Here is an 18,013-nt window from a genome sequence, read left to right on the forward strand (position 1 = left end):
CCCTAGTTGGGGACCATCCAGGCAACCAAGGTAACTGAGTTTCACGGGTAACAGGTGATTGGGATAACTCTAAGGCAGTGGGAGGTCCCCACATCCCCTCATGGGGCCAGGGCAGAGCCCAGAACCCTCAGCTCCAAGCACCCTCTAATCCCAGGCGAGAGGCGGTGGGAGAGGGAATAAGAGCAGACATCTCAAATTACAGAGAGCCAGGAGACCACAACAGCTGCTGCTGAGTTTGATCACAGCATTTTTTAAAGTTAGAAGGAATCACCTTTTCTAGACCTGCCTGCCCCATTCCAGTATCACAGATTGGAACCCGAGCCCAAGAGGAGAGGAAGGAAGGAACTCTCCTTTTCTGTTATTAACGATCTGACGACACCCCACAGAGACCAACAGCAAGGAAGTTTCGACCTTTTTATTCAAAGCAGCTTCTCACAATGTATAAATACTGCATATTAACACACATGAAAAATACAACTTCTAAGGCACCCAGAAATGTGTCCATACACTAGTTACAGGACCATTCACAAAGAGAATTTGATCTAGACAATCAATATTTGTTATAGCAGAAGATACAAGTCCCTCAGGACTGCGCCCATTCTCGGGAAATATTTACAGCAATAAGAGAAAGGGCTCTGCACCTGGGATTGTGGGGTATTGAATATTCATAATGACAAATATCAGAAACTAGTTGAAGTCTCTCCTATGATCATCTGGCAAAATAAGTTAAATGCCTCAATTTGCAAAGTTGTTCATTTGATTTTGGTGTGTGTACAATAAATACACCAGGAGCCACAACCCCCCCAAAGGGTTGGGTGAATTATGGTGGCCTGCTCCATCCCAGGGTGCTGGCAATAAACCTTCCTACTAGACAGCTTGTCGGAGCTTCATTGTCCATGCTGCTCAATGGCTCAGTGGGTGGGGGTTTCTGTACTGTTTTCAGGACATGGGAACGGACCTGTTGTTTGCCGTGGGATGGGAATGAAGACCGTGCTCCCTCCAAAAGTCCTGTGGTTGTTCTAAGTGGGTCTACCTAAGACAAAGTGAAGGGGAAATCTGGCAATCCTTGGGCTGACTCAGTCAGCAGAGATGGAGCAACAAATCTACCTCTGAGACTGCTTTTGCAGTTCAGAAATGGCCGATTGAATGAGCCTGGGGATAACCAGAACTCGGCTTACTGGGGGAGGCTGGGTTTCCATCGCAGGGACAGCTTGATCCTATCCCAGCCAAAGTGAGTTTGGGTCCCTGAAACCCGGGGCCACTTCTGTACAATTTGGAATATTGGTGGGACTGAGCAGATGTCACTGAGCTGTAGTCTCATCTGTCTGTCTCGGATACTCACAGCCGTGATCTCTATGTAACTAATGGTTAGAGGGGAAGAAATGTAATTCTTTGGTCCTTGGTTTCTATGAAAGGCAAATTTTTCACAATCCTGTGAACATGGAGATAAGTTGGTGAATGACAATAAGACTGGGTCTAAATAAATAGAGAGCGAATCAGACACAGTGCCATAAATTCTAGCCCCTCCTACCTTCCTAGGGCCACCTTGAGGGGGCCCAGGGTCCATGCAAGCATTTCCATCTCACTGGATTTGGTCATGTCTGTGTATACATTTTAGCCAGAACCAGCTAGGGCAAAAACTTCAGTGAAATAGCCTACTACCAATATTAGCTAGGTATTTTTTCTTGTTAGTCAAAAGAATGAAGTCACCACAAAAGATGAAACAATTTATCCACATTTTGAACGTTCGCTGGATATTAATGTATCTGGAGTTAGCTATCCCAATCTATTAAATCTTGGGCTAACCAGACAGAACCAAAATATTGGTTCCATCCAGTTTTCTTGGCCATCCCGTGGGGGGAAATTACAGAGTGAGTCCAGGCTTACAAATCTCACACCTTGTTTGCCACTAAGATGACCCTGGATGACTAGAACAGTCTTACAGGATTGTGTCTAATTCGCCCATGCCCTACAGACCCAGGCTTAATATGGCTTAACACACATAGTTAATTGGATAGACACAGAGAACACAGCCAGAATGCTGATTGCTTAGCTGAAAGATAATTAAGATTGTCTACACAGTAAGTCTCTTACATAAACATCATTAATGTTTTCTAAGGAACGCCGGTCTCGGCTAGACTGGACTTCGCAGACAGCCGCACCGAGTCGATGATGGCTAGGAACAGGATACAGGTACAAACAAAAGCCCAGCCTGACAGCATTCATGTTGGCTGTGTTGGTTAAAACAACCAGACGGTGACCCCTTGACTTGGTTCTTTTGCAGGCCAGATAGAACGGCCACAGGTAATTCTCATCCACCTGGTCAACCAGCGCAGGATGGACCGTGAACCCAACCCACAACATCAGACCCTCCGTCACACTGCTTTGACACAGCCCGTGTTAATTGGTTTAAACAACCCGTATTCACATTTTTGCAACAAACTTAAGGCTCTATTTTCAGCCACCATCAATCGCTTTATAGCATTTCTTCAGGGAAGTTTTTTTAGCACTACATATGTAGTTACAAAGGTTGAAACATGGAACCCAATAGTAAGACCTCTTCAAGAATGTGACACTTTTAAAAATTCTATTTCAAGCTTAATTATTTCAAGAGAAAGAAAAAAGAGAGAGAGAAACGTGTCCTCTAACATTTAAGAGCATTAGATTCTAATGCAGAACTATTGGCACCAAACCAGTATGCTATTGGTTGAAAGAACAGTTACTAATTGTGTAAAAGATTGCCTAAAACGCATATATCCAGCTCTAACACAGAAATAGAAAAATTTTAGAATTTCAAAATATATACTGTATTCAAGTCTGAAAGCATTTAACCCAAGATCTGCCAAAGAGACCAAGCAACACTTATCTACAACAAAAATATACATGCAAGATGACCCTCCCCTCCCCAACCCTCCCCCAACTGTTTCCCTTAAATATTGACAAAGGCAAAGTGGAGAATTTGGAAGGTTCTATAAAACAAGATATACAGAATAAAATAAAATACTGAAAAAGAAAATTCCATTTGTAATCTCAAATACTGTACATCTTTGTGATGATATCCAGACTGATAGGTACAACAAGAATGTCACCCTGAACACCAAATGAACACAGGAATTCAGGTGAGAGTAAACTCTGGGTCTCCTATGGGCAATCCAGAGAAAGATTGGAAAAAAGTTGCCATTTGTTTTCTTTAAAAAAAAAAAAAACTTTCACAGAAACAAGGTTGTAAAATTGCATGAACATCAATCAGATGCTTTTGTTTTTAAAAACTGGAAGAACTTGTGTATATGTGTCTGTGTCTTTGTGTGTGCATGTTTTTACCAAAAAATCAATTATGAAAAATGAAATTCTATTTTTCCTTTGTAAAAGATAGTTTTTTTTAATCTAAATGTTTAGGACTATGGTAGCAAGATTATGAGATCAGATATGTTATTTCTTTTTTCCACTCTAGATCTTCTATGGATAAAACACAGCTTCATGTTTGTGTCTTAGATCAATCAGCAAGAACAAGCATGTACTTTAAATCAGTGTCCTAGCACCTTATATTGTTTTAGTGTTATATACAAAGTGTGTGACTTTGCTAGAATCTATACAAAGGTATCCTTCCCTTGTTGGGAGGACAGACTGGCTTGTCTTGGGGTGGATACTACAGTAATTTCTTAGTGGTCAATCTGCCTCTTTGAAACTCCTTTGTATGAAGAGTTTTATGTTTAGCCAGGAATGGTTTCTAGCTTTAACAGAGCATCCTTCAAAGATGACTCAAGATTCACTTTTTTGTGGGCAACTATTCATTGATCATGGCATTTAGGCCTGGCTGAGAAGCCATGGCAGAGAAGACCATGACTTTTTTTGGGGGGGAAGCTAAGGGACAGAGACCACTGGACAAAGAGGGTCTCAAATGGTAATAACTGCAGATCTTTTTAAAATGTCCTATTTTCAAAGGGACAGTTTCCTACATGAGAAACTCTTTGACCAAGAATTTCTGAAGGTTTATACAGAGTATAGATATAGAGCTTAAGGAACTTCAGAAGGCCACTTCATCTAACCATATCTTTTTACAGGTGAAAAGATTGAAACCCAGGAAGTTTTAGAACTGGCAAAATTTGAACTCAGGCACTCTTGCCACTGTAGCACAAAAGACTTAGTCATTTCATGTCCAAAGCAAAGAGCTATAGCCCCATTCTAAAATTATCCAATGAGAAACTTCAGGGAGCTGGCCATCACTCCTGACTGGCACATACCCTCCTCTATCCAGAGGCATGGATCCTGTTGGATAATAACACAGACTCTAGGGAGGAATTGGAGGAAAGGGACAATAGGACAAAGAAGCATGGAATAGGTTATATATGCTAATTTGTAAGGTAAGGATATCTTTGTATACTTGTAAGAAAATTATTGTGAATACAGCCCCAGAACGCTCAGAGTTCTCAATCTCAGTTAATTTTTCCAGTGGTTCTACAGGTTGTGGCTATATGACACTAAACACTAAAATATGATTTAAAAAATAAAAAATTCAGTTTGTCGCTTGATAGTATGTGACACCTAACTGATTTGATTAACTTTCATCAAATTGACTGCATTGATGGTGTTTTTCCTGAAATTATTTTATGTAAATTATAGTCACAGACAGCACCTATTTTTGAAATTGGTTTATCAACATGCCTCTTCTAAAATACCCAGAGAATGAATGAAGTCGTTCTCACCTTGAACAAATATAAGATAATACAGATGTCATTTCAGATTGCTGTTGAATGAATACTCAGGGATTCCCAGACTGAGGGGCTGGATGGACTCTACTACTGACAAAATGGTAATCCTTTAAACATAGACCCCATATGTTTCTTTTAGTACTATCAGTTTTGGAATATTTATTTCCATTTGATTATGAACCCATTTCCACCCTGATTTTGTAAATAGTAGATCTTCTTCTCTCTAGGAAACTGCCACGGAGAACCCAACGGATGTTCTGGTTGTTCACAAAGAATAGGTATTAATTAGTTCTTGGGCCATCTGTCCCACAGTAAGAAGGTACTTGAGCCAAGATGGATAAAACTCATTTGTTGGTCCTTCCAAATGAAGCACTTTTTGCAAAGCTGAGTCTGCAACAAAGACTCAATGGGTCAATATTTCCTGATGTTGTGAGGGGCATGAAGAAGGCAAAATTGTCTTTACTATATTCTTTCTATTCTCTAGACTATATGGATCCCCTATGAATCCCTCAATCATGTTTTTCCTATTCTGCCATCAGTTTTCTGGCTTTGGATATCTGATGGTACACTTCTAAGAAAGCATGGCCCAATAATGACTAAGGTCATGACCAAGAAAATGGGTGTGAAGGCCTTCCCTTGAGCTTAGGGGAAGCCAGGTCTTATCAGGTACATGGTTCACCGATGTTTGGTCAAGAAGCCCGGGGATAGGTTTTATGAGGAGCCCTCTCTTCCCGAATCAAGCTGAGCAATCTTTTCTAGAAAGTCACACTATGGAAAGAATTATAGCAATAATTGTAGCTGGGGCTCTCTTTGCAAACAGCCCTTCTTGGACATGCCCAATTTTGATTGTTTTTTTTTTTTTTTTTTCTGCAGTCTATAAAAAACTGTGTGCTGATGGAGGAGGGAGGAATGTGAATAGGTCTGAGAAGTTAGAAGAAAGCAAGTCAGATAAGCAGAGAAGTGGGGAAGAGGGCTCTCATTCTCTTTCTTAGAGTGAGTGCCTACCTTTTGCACTAATTTCTATATGGATTTTTCACCTTTGTGCACTCTTCTTGATTTTTCCCCTTGCAAATGAGGAAAAATCTCTTCTGGTGGCTAATTCTAGATTTTTTAATGGCCAATCCAAAGCTGACAATAAGACTTTCTTAGAATTCAAACAGATTTAATAGTAGGGTAAGTATTTATTGCTCCCTTCTTTAACTCCAGAACTCTGGAAAAAAAGTTTCTAGAGGACCAACTTTAATTTTTCATTTTATATTTTATTGTATTTATTAATACCTTCAGGGACTCTTCTGCCCATTTAGCCCATCAAAGCCAAGACTTTCCCTATGGTTCTCAAAGGCCCAATGGACAGAATGTTGTAGGAGATTCAGCAATAGCTGTTAGGAAGACTAGGGACTGAATTCTGCCTCAGACATTATTAGTTGTCTCAGTAAATCACTTAGCTTCTCTAGGACTCAGTTTATTTATCTGTAAAATGAGAGAGTTAGATTCAATAACCACAAAGGTCCCTTTCAGCTCTATATCTCTACCCCTTTGTTTTCCCAAGACGTTCAAAAGACGTATGGAACAAACACTCTCATTAGTCCCACGCTAATGTGTTCTAGGCTGGAGAAGAGATATTTCACAAAATGGTGCTGCCTCCACCTGGTGCTCACGTCAGGTTACTGTGAATTGAGCATGTTTAGACAAGATATTGGCCAGAAAGCACAATTCTCCCCAAAAAGACAATCAGCAAAGAGAAACATTTCCCACCATCATTCTTTTTGATGAGTCTACAGTAAAAAAGCAAACAGATAACAGCTGGAAACAGTTTCCTATTGAGAGCAGTTCAGAGTATTCATTTGTTATCTGGAAAAGTTCTATGTTGCTTTTCTGTTAGAATTTGCTCTCATTGTGGCTTATTACTAAGATGTGCTGCCTAGCACAAGCTTTGAATTTGGTCCAGGGCAGTATGAAAATAACATCTTTGTGAATAACAGACAGTTGAATATAAACACAAATAAATAAGTTAAATAAGTTTAATTAAAAGAAAAAAAAACATTTTTCCTGGTAGTTTTTGCCAAAAAACAAAAAACAACCCAACTAATTTTACATATGATACACATAAATTATTAGAATCACCACTTACAGTGTTGAAAAATATATATTTAACAAAACGTTTCTAAATTTACAATATCTGGGTTTGTAAATGACTTCTGTTAGGATTTTCAGACTAAGCCCTAGAGGTCACACAGATCCTTGTGGCAACAGGAAGGAAACTGAGGCAGGGTCTATGTGATTGATTGAGCTGGTCTTGCCTGAGGATGACAGACTCGAATCAATCATGCTCGACCTAGTCCTTTGATTGGCATCCGAGCATAGTAACAGCTGGTCAAAAGCTGGTGCTCTCCAAAGAGCGGCCCCCTCATTGACGCAGCCTGAGTCAAAAGGACAGAGAAAACTGGAAGAAATGGGGCTGCCTTACTGGATCGTGGCCACGTAATGCCGAACCAAGGACGCTGCCTGCCGAAGAGCTCCCTCCCGGAAGAGACAGTCCCCTGGGGGAACCCTTGAGGAAGGTGGGCCAGCTGAGAACGCCGAGCCCCACATCTGACACGCAAAATCAAACCAACGTAGAAACAACCCAGTAACATCCAGAATGACTCACAAGGAAAACTGACACAGGCCTAGGTATGGAGAGACATTCACAAGCTCCTTTCCAGAACACTGGGCTCCAATGTTTCGAACACAGGGAAGAGCCAGAAGTCAGGATCACTCTGGGCACAGAGGGGGGGTGCAAAAACCAGAGCAGAGCCTTTCAGACTTCATAAATTTTTTCTTGCAGGTAGCTGAATAATGAATCCAAGCCTTTGGAAGAACTCCATAGCTGCCTGAGCATCTGGCATTCTTTCTCATTCACGTCTTCAAGAACTGATTTCAGGAAGCTCCGAACGAGACATTTAGATTCTTCTAACACCTGAGGAGGAAAAAGAACCCAGTCAGACCTGCTGGCCAGTCCCCAAGTGCGCTCAGCCAGGGGCATGTTCTTGGGCCATCCAGCAGGAAGACAGGTGACAATGGATGGCAAAATGTCAGGTTTCTGCTGACCGTGTCTTCCCCCGGCTACCTCCTGAATATTCTTGCTTAGCCTGCTATTGGGACAGGTTCCTTGTCATGTCCTTTCCAAGCTCTTTCCAGTAGAGGAAAGCAGATCACAGAAGCAAAGACTCAACTGTCAGGGCCAAAAAGTACATTGTATACATTGTGTGATGGATTCCTTTGGGAATCTGGTAAAAAGCCCATGGACCCTTTTCTTCAGAATAATGTTTTATATCATAAAATAAAATATGTAGGATTACCAAAAAACCAGAAGCAATCATATTGAAATAGCTATTCATATATATTGAAATATAAAATATACTGAATATATCCACATATCATATATTCAAATATTTTGGTATTCAATATATCAATTTTAATTATCTTAATTATAATTTTATTTATTTATTTTTATTACTATTTTACTAATTTTATCATTTTTATTATTATATATTATATAATTACATTATAATAAATATAATTCTAATATGGTTACATTAATTATAATTCTTGATTATAAAATTTAAATATTCAAAATACATTTTTTTAAAGTTCTCACACCCCAGGTTTGGAATTCCTGATCTAGACTAACCTTTTTATTTAGAGAAGATGATTCAATTGATCAAGGATGGACAAAATCCCAAAGAAACAACACTGGAAAATGAATATAAACTGCTTGCATTTTTGTTTTTCTTCTGGGGTTATTTATACCTCTGAATCCAATTCTTTCTGTGCAACAAGAGAACCGTTCGGTTCTGCACACATATATTGTATCTAGGATATACTGTAACCTATTTAACATGTATAGGACTGCTTGCCATCTCGGGGAAGGGGTGGAAAGAGGGAGGGGAAAAATCAGAAAAGAAGTGAGTGCAAGGGATAATGTTGTAAAACATTACCCTGGCATGGGTTCTGTCAATAAAAAATTATTTAAAAAAAAAGGGAAGATGAAACTGAGCCCCAGAAAAATTAAGGAATATACAGTTATTATCAGAATTGTGATTCAAAATCAGGTCCTCTAACTCCAAATGAGTGTTTTTTTTTTTGTTTTTTTTTTTTATGTCTCCTATTTAAGTAAAGTACAGATGGACCTACAACCTCATTCCTTTATTTTGGACTAAGTATGAATTATAGGAAAGAGAAAGAATGTGCTTTCTTGGGCCACTGCACACTTAGATCATTCAATAATTTAATAAACCTTGTGCCAGCCCTCTGGTTCCAAGCATGGAGCCTTAGATATAATCAACATTTAATGAATGTTTCCTAAGTTATTATGGCCTCGAAGGCTTTTGTGGAAGAGTGGTTATCTTCTTTTCCCCCTAAGAAGCACCTCTGAGATCAACCCATTGCTTTATGATAGCTTTTTTGGGTGCCTATTAATATAAGTGATATGTTATCTTGAGGCTACCAGATTCCTTCTTTCTGACCTCAAATTGCAAAGGTCTGCCCACTTATTGCTGCACTTTCCCACTCCTTCCCTTTTTCCAACAGCTGGTCTCATAATATCCACAGGATTTAGAACTACAAAAGACTTGAGAGTTCATCTAGTTCAGAGTTTCTTATCCTCAAGTCTGTGAACTTAAAAAATAATGAAAACTGTATTTCAGTATACTGGCTTTCTTTGTAGTTCCTGTGCATTTAATTTAAAATGTGATTCTGAGAAGAGATTCATACAGTCTTTCCGAGACTAATGGTCCAAGTTGTCCACGATGCACAAAAAAGTGAAGTCCCACCCCTTGGTTTTAAGAGATGGCATTACAGACCAAAAGGAACAATGGTTTTGAAGTTAATGAAAACCCAGTTTTAAATCTGTCCTCTGACCTTGGATGAGTAAATCATTTCAACCTCCATGAGCCTCGGCTAGAGCTGACTTCTTTTTCTCTGCATTTTTCAGCACCTAGCATAGTTCCTAGTACTTAGGGAATGACTGTTAAATGCAGATAATATCTATTATAGGATTCAGGTGAAATGATTTGTGTTTGTAAGCCCTGAAGCACTATATAAATATCAATGACTATTATTATTTTACAATTCAAGACATGACAGAAAGAATGCTAGGTCTAGAAGTGTTCCTTCCTTTCTCCTCTCCCTTTCTCCCCTGTGCCTTTCCTTTCTCCATCCCTCCCTTCCTTCTTTCTTTCCTTCGTCTTTTTTTCCTTTCTTCTCCCTTTCTTTCTTTTCTTCTTCCATCCCTACCTTTGTTCCTTCCTTCTTCACCGTCTTCCCTCTTTTCTTTACTTCCTTTCTTCCTTCCTTTCTCTTTTCTTTTTTCCTTCCTTCTTCTCTCCCTTCTTTTCTTCCTTCCTTCTTCTCTCCTTCCTTCTTTCCTCTCTCTTTCCTTCCTTCCTTCCTTCCTTCCTTCCTTCCTTCCTTCCTTCCTTCCTTCCTTCCTTCCTTCCTTCCTTCCTTCCTTCCTTCCTTCTTCTCTCCCTTCCTTTCTTCATTCTTCCCTTCCAGTGCTTCCAGTGAAGCAATGGGCCCCCTGAGGGATGAAGCACTTGATAGTCAACCACATTCTTCCCTAAGAAAGTCTGGGGCAGCCAGGTGGTGCAGCAGATAGAGTACTGGGATTAGAATCAGGAAAACTCATCTTTGTAATGACCACGTATTTAAAATCAGCCGGAGTCAGGAATTCAGGTTAAGGGAAAAATCTTCAATCTTTATTGAAGTGAAGAGATGAATAAGGATTGCGATAGCAATATGGGCAAGAAAGATTGCAATAGCAATATGGGCAGCTGCGACAGGAAGCCAACTAATAGAGGGGGATCTGAGCTGAAAAGCCGTTGCAGTGGCAATGCGAGCAGTCTCTTCTTCCCCTTCCTTTTCCACTCCCCTGCCTCCACCCACCAAAATCGTCATTTCCTATACAACACATCAGGATTGCACAAAGAGTGGGCGGGGCCATTCTTTCTCCAAGCATATATATTAATAGAGTATGGTCCAATTGCTATTTAGCCTCATGTGCTTGGGACCTCAGTGCATCAACTCATGCCTCAGCCCATTACAATCTTGGTGAGTTTAATTCTGACTTACTAGCTGTGTGAATCTTGGCAAATCACTTAATCCTGTTTGTCTCAGTTTCCTCATCTGTAAAATGAGCTGAAGAAGTGCATTGTCCAGAAAATCCCAAATGGGATCATGGAAAGTCAGGCAAAAATAGAACGACTGAACAGCCATAGATAGGACAGAGACCAGCAGGCTGATCTTCCAATTTCATTTCTTAGGCTCTGATGCATCTCGGTGGCTACATGACTGACTTTTTTTCCTGACTGCTTAAACAGGATATTACTTTCTGGGCTTGGAGTGACTTCTAAGAGATACAATCTACACTTAATTACAAGCTGGTACTTGGACTGAATCTCTCCAGAACAAAGCTTAGGAGTCAAATGAGGATGTCAGGCTGGGCCAAGAACCCACACACCAGGATGAGGTAGATACAAGTCAATGCTCTCAGCGGGAAGAGCTGCCCACTCCTGCCTGGCTTCCTCCTAAGTCCCACTGTTAAAGCTTGACGTGTACTTGGCGTGGTCATTAGTATATTCAGCTTCTCTTAATGTGACCCATAGCTGCATTAACCAAAGTAAAGAGCCCAAAAAAGGCCATATGTTGGCCCCATCATCCCTTGACCCAGACAGGCCATAAATGGAAAACTGTAGTCAGTTCTAAGGTGTTATTTTTAGAAATACATTGATTAATTGGAGAGTATCCGAATAAGGGTAAACAATATTGGGAGCAGACTGGAGACTGGGCCATAAAGAGGATTCATCAAAGGAATTGAAGACATTAATTTAGAGAAGAAAAGACTCAAAAAGTCCTTGCTATCAGTCTTCCACTGGAAGAAGGATTAAATATATTCTCCTAGGCTCCCAAGGACAAATCTAGGATTGAAGGATTAAAGTTATAGCATCCATAAACTTCCTCTATAAAAAGAGAGAGCAGATTGGGGTTCAAAGGAAGGAAACCCTTTCTAATGCTTAAAGCAATTCTAAAGTAGAATGGTGTCTTGGTGAGTTAGTGAATAAATCTATCACGAGATGTCTTTAATCAGAGGTTGTATGACCACCTATTGGAGAGATTATATTAAATCTGAATAACTTGAGCAAGTGAAGTGTTGGTTTGAGTTTGGGTTGAGTATAGAGATTGTATTAGGTTACCTCCCCCCCCCCAAAAAAAAAAAGACAGTCCAAGATTTCAACTGAATGGAATCAATTAGGTTCTTTCCATTTCCAAGTAAATGACAAATTTAAAGAAGAAATGAGTTTTTTGGGGAAAAAAACTAAACAAAACAAAAACAACAAAACATTGGACTTGCGATCAGAAGACCCAAGATCTAGTCTTGATTTTGTTTGAAATGTAGCTCTTTGACTTAGCCATGACATTTCTGGGGCTTAATTCTCCTCTCTGTAAAGTGATAAGGTTAGATTAAGTAGACTTTAACATCCACTGCATTTCTAGAATTCTATTTATACCACTCCTATTCCAGATGTGGCATTTGGGGATCTATGTTGTAGATACTCTGAGTTTTGACATTTTATGGATTGTACTCTAAAAATTCTTCCCAGCTCTGATTATTTTCTAAGACATTTTTCTACATTCTAAGGCCCCCTTATCACTTTTACAATAAGTATTTCAATATCCATGCCAGCTCTAAAATTCTATTATGTATCCTCTACTCAGCTCTTCCGTGTTCTAAAAGTCTTTCTAGCTTTAGGGTTCTAAGAAAGACATGCAACTTCCCATCCGTTTTTCCTATGCTAATCTGATGTCCTTTACTCTTTATTCCTTTCAAAATCATATACATATTTTGAAACAAATCTTTGAAATCCTACTTGTCCAGAAAGTCTGATTTTCTTCTGATCTTTGATCACAAGGGAATGAGGAGAGGGGAGAAAGTTACTCTTATTAAAAAGAAGTATGGGGGGAGCATCACCAAAGGCAGAGAGGCAGAATGTCTCTGGATCCTAGAGATTTCTCCTGCAGAAGGAAGGTCTAGTACTTACTACGGCACTGCAGGCAGCCATCTCTTTGACACGCAACATGACTTCTTGGCTGAAGGTAGTTGGCCAGAAGACTTGGGACACGAGCCCTCGGCTGCAAGCTTCCTGAGCTGTGAGTTTCCTTCCACAGAATAGCATCTCATTGGCCTGCAAAGGACAAATACAAGGACATACTAAGCTATCAGGACATCTCAAAGCTGGAAGAGACCTCAGAGAGAAGAGAGCCTCATCCATTCCTGATCCTACAGAATTCCCTCTACAACAGCCCCAACAAATGATCATACACACAGAGTAAACAACTATTAAGATTCAAACCCGAGTCCTATGACTTCCAGCTGTCTCACTTTCTGAAGTGATTCTGAGATGAGGCAACTTCTCTATCCCAATTATTGGCACTAAATATAGCATTTGCCTGAATATATCTCTTAGACACAGGCAAAGAATAGGAAAGTGGGTCATAGATTGTTAAGTCTTAAAGGGACTTAAAGAATGGCAAACTGAAAAAAATGCTGGTTTTGTATTTAGAAATGGAGATCTTGGGCTCAGACCTTGGCTATGCTGTTTAAAAGATGATTCGACTTATTTAATAAACATTTGTTAAGCATCTAGACAAGACATTGAGTGAGGTATCAGGGATACAACAACAAAAAGAACACATTCCTAGCCTGCAAGCAACTTCCATTGTACTAGACAGAAACAACATGTCGACAGAAACTAAATACAAAATGGAAATAAATGGATTTCAGGTCAGGAAACTGTAACTGAAGAAATAAGGAAAAGTAATTTTTTTCCTTCTTTCTTTCCTTTAGGAAATGGCACTAGAGGCATTTCAAAGAAATGAGGGAATCTGAGAGGCAGAAATGAGTGGGAAGCATAAGAAACAGCCTATGAAAGGCTCATTAGTGGGGAATGGAATGGAATGAATGGAGATCAGCAAATCAGTCAGTTAGGCTGGTATCAAGAATGGATGAAGAGGGTCATGTGCAATAAGCCTGTAGAGGTAGACCGAAGGGTTTTAATGATGAGAGTATTGTGTGTTTTATCATAAAAGTAACAAGAAGCCACTAGAGCTTCTTGGTCTACTTTAGGGACTTCATTTGTCAGCTAATTAGAGGAAGCAAACCTAGATGGAGGAATGGAAGCCAATCACAAGCCTAACCTCAGTAACCTAGGCAATAGGTGCTGGTTGCACAGACTAAAGTGGGGTCCAGAAGTGGATTGGAGCAAGCTCATATCAGCTCTGGAGAAGCAACCGTTAAATTGTTAGAGAGAGAATTTACACCTCAGAAAATCTGCAAGCACCACAAATCAAGGCTTGATTTATTATTTTGTTGATTGCTTAGACTTAAGAAAGTGATGGAGAACATGTTAATAATACTGAATAAAATTAAAAGCACAGCATGAGAACATTTTTCAGATTCCCCCTGGAAAGCCAGACTTACTTACAAGCACACTCTATGTGAATGGAAAGAAGGGAATAGATACAAAAATATTTTTGGAAATAGGATAGACAAGACTCAACAAATGATTAGATATCAGGAGAGGGAGAGGGAAACAGTAAAGAATCAAAGATAAATGACTCCAATGTTGTAAACTTGGGTGAATGAAAGGATAGTTATAACCTCATCAGAAATAAGAAAGCCCATAAAGGGTGGGATAGAGAGGTGGAAATAGGGTAAGAAATTAGCTCTGTTTTGGACATGTAGAACTTGAGGGGCATATGGGACATCCAGATGGAGATATTCAGCAATAATTGGTGATCTGGGATTACAACAAAAGAAAGATGAGGTTGTCCTTAGAGATTTGGAAGTCACCCCCAGAGATGACAACTAAACCCATGGGAACTGATGAAGTCAACAAGAGAGCACATACAGAGACAAGAGTAGAGTGCCCAGGCCAGAGCCATGAGCTACATGCATCTATGCAAGAGACTGAGAAGGAGCAGTTAAATGGGAAGGAAGAGAACCAAGAGTACCACAAAACCACGAGGAAGTGAAAGTATCCAGCAGGAGGAAGGGTTGGTCGATAATCTCAACAATGCAGAGAGATCAAGAAGGACCAAAAGATGCCGAGATCACAGAATCACAGACTAAGAAATGATGGGACCTCTGCTTTCATAAAGTCTGACCACGTTGTGGTCCAGACCAGGGAGGTGAGATTAAGAAGACATAGCTAGAGATAGATATAGATGTAGATGTAGATTTAGATGATACAGAAATAGATATAGAAACATATATTTATAATATATACATATAGACATAGCCATACACACACAATGACATATGTGTGTGCATACACATATACATACATACACACATATAATATATACAGATCAATAGCTATACATAAGATCAAGGAGTCATAGCTAGAGATAGATATAGAGAGACAGACACATACGTATATCTATATACATAACCATACACATATATGCATATTAAGTTATAGTACATGTATGTACAAACACATATGTATATGTTTATACACACAGGGATATACATGCACAATATACACATATATGTAACATAAATAGATCAGTATTAATACATATGAGATCAAGAAGCCTAGATAGCTAGATATAGATACAGAGGGATAAATTTATATACATATGTATATCTATACACATATACATAGCCATACACACATATGTACATATTAAGCTATAACATGTATGTGTGTACACACACACATATAAAAATATAGAGAGCAGTAGCTATACATATGAGATCAAGAAGTCATAGCTAGTTTTCTAGATGCATATATACATACACATATACACAGCCAGTAGCAATACACATTAAGCTATGACACATGTATGTATAATCATATTTGTGATTATACATACATATATATACAATATAACAAATACAGGTGACATCTCTATATATGTAATCAATGTAAGTCACAAATGTGTTTTTTCTGTGTATCTACTTATACCTATATAGATAGCATAGCCTATAGCACATGTGTGTGTATATCTATATATCTATATCTATGAGATCAAAAAGTCACAGATCAATATATGTGTGTGTGTGTATAATGTTACATATATTATATGCTTCCTAAGCCTCACTTGGTCATTTTAAGCCCTGCCTGGCTCAGAGTAAATGCAAATAGCAATTGTTTTTTGTTTGTTTTAGCCAGAAACTCTGAGGGTTCTCTCTTCCCAGATTGACCCATTTTTTTTTCCTGGATAGGTAAAAGAAGCCATTCTCTCCCTCATTTTCTTCCTGGCCTGAATCACTTGTCCAAAAACCTCCTCAGCTTAAAGAAGCCAAGATCTCCCATTGCATCCAGGGCCATCTTCAGTCATCCTGGCCTATATTTGGCCACTGGACCCAGAGGGCTTAGGAGAAAGTCAGGCTGGTGACCTTGCCCAGCCCTCTGTCGTTTAAATTCAGTTCACCTGCTTATCATGGCATCACCTCTCTCATGTCATGGTCCTCTTCAAGAAGGAAGGACAAAGAACAACTACAAAAACAATCTACACATATTATATATTTTTAAAGTAAATGCTCTCAATCTTGCTGTTGACATTTTTAAAGTTTAGATGGTCACTTTAAGACCATTATTTCAATCTATGCAAATTCTATTAATGGTGAAAGCAATTAACTAAACACATCATTTCTGCTAGAGTGCAGGCCTGATCATTATGTTGGTAGAAATTACCTAATGTTTCTTTATATGGGACAAGTTCTCAACTGCAATAAATGAACTCTGTTAAGGACAAAATAAGGAGATTACCCATTCCTTTTTCTGTGGCTGTAGCCATTGGTGTCAAGAGGCTTTGAAATACATTCTCAAATAAAATCAGATCTCCTTGGGGTAAAGGAACTGAGAGATGATGGGAAAGTGAGGAAGTGGAGGCAATGAATGCAGATGACTTTCTCTAGGAGTTTGGCTGTGAAAGGAAAGAGAGATAAGGAACAATTGCCTAAGGGGATGACAGTTCCAAGTGAAAGTTTTTTTTTTTTGTTTTGTTTTGTTTTGTTTTTTAATGATGAGGGAGATCTGGGTACATTTGTAGGTAAGCAGGAAAAGAAAGCAACAACAACAAAAAAGTCATCCTGAATTTGAGTGAGATGATTGAAAAGATAACCTACAATAAGAGGTGGAAGGGGATAGGATGGAACAAATATAAGGATTTGCCTTAAGTAACGAGAAAATTCTTAGGAACTGGAACAATAAAGAGAATGGAGGATAATATATTTAAGAAATTCGTTTTTTGTGGTCAAGATTCCTAACATGATAGACCAATTTAACACGTGTTGGACTACCTGCCATCTAGGGGAGAGCGTGGGGGAAAGGAGGGGAAAATTTGGAACAAAAGGTTTTGCAATATTGAAAAATTACCCATGCATATGTTTTGTAAATAAAAAGCTTTAATAAAATTTTTAAAAAAAGATAGACCAGAGAAACATTGTAGCTCCATTTCAACTAGATTTAAGTGAAGTATTTGATAACATTCTCAAGTTATTCTTATGGAAAACATAGGGATGAGCAACTGAGTAATTAGGAGGATCTATTATTAGTTCAATGGCTAGATGCAAGGATCAATATAAACATTCTGCTAGTTCTTACCTCTTTCAAATTACCTCTAAATACTCTGTGTGTGTGTGTGTGTGTGTGTGTGTGTGTGTGTGTGTGTGTAAATCTTCCTTTATAGGATATTAATTCCTTGAGGAAGAGAAACATAAAGTTGGAGAGAAGACAGAGTTTTATAATAGATAGATAGATAGATGGATGGATGGATGGATGAATGGACAGAAAATGTTCTCATTTTCTCTGTCTTCTCCTGAAAGGAAGAGGGGAAGTATCATAAAGAAGGAAGGGAAAATTGAGGAAAAGTTTGTGGGATGTTAAAAAGACAACCCATTACAGATAAGTAGAATTGTTATGCAGCAGTGAGGATTCAGGTGAGATTATATAACATAAATCCATAGTCAGAATTTATGTTATATAACATATTATATATTGCGTAAATTCTTTCCATGATAATCAACAGTACAGAAGCACTGAAAAGGCAGGTTTAAAAAAAGATGAATAGTCTTAATAGGACAGGGGAGTCTAGGGCAGGGTTTGAGATTGAACTCTAGAGATAGACAACTTTAGGGTCAAGATTGGAAAAGGAGGAAAGAGAGATCAGATAGGAAGATTGAGAAAGAAAAATAAGAGGTTATGTTATAAGAGGAATTTCAGAGTTTAAGTTCATGGAAGTCCCTCAATCCT

General features: G+C 38.9%; 1 protein-coding gene across 1 annotated transcript in view; it reads right to left on the reverse strand.

Annotated features, from left to right (window-relative positions):
- Positions 1-400: 400 nt before the first annotated feature.
- Positions 401-18,013, reverse strand: part of CDYL2 (chromodomain Y like 2) — a 280,118-nt gene continuing 262,505 nt past the window's right edge. Inside the window, exons 6-7 of the mRNA XM_051975112.1 lie at positions 12,791-12,934; positions 401-7,668 (exon numbers count right to left, since the gene is read on the reverse strand). Coding sequence (XP_051831072.1) covers positions 7,510-7,668; positions 12,791-12,934 — 303 coding nt within the window. The 3' untranslated portion in view covers positions 401-7,509. The remainder of the gene's footprint in view (positions 7,669-12,790; positions 12,935-18,013) is intronic.

Source organism: Antechinus flavipes, chromosome 2 (genome assembly GCF_016432865.1).
Source record: "Antechinus flavipes isolate AdamAnt ecotype Samford, QLD, Australia chromosome 2, AdamAnt_v2, whole genome shotgun sequence".
Classification (NCBI taxonomy): Eukaryota; Metazoa; Chordata; class Mammalia; order Dasyuromorphia; family Dasyuridae; genus Antechinus; species Antechinus flavipes.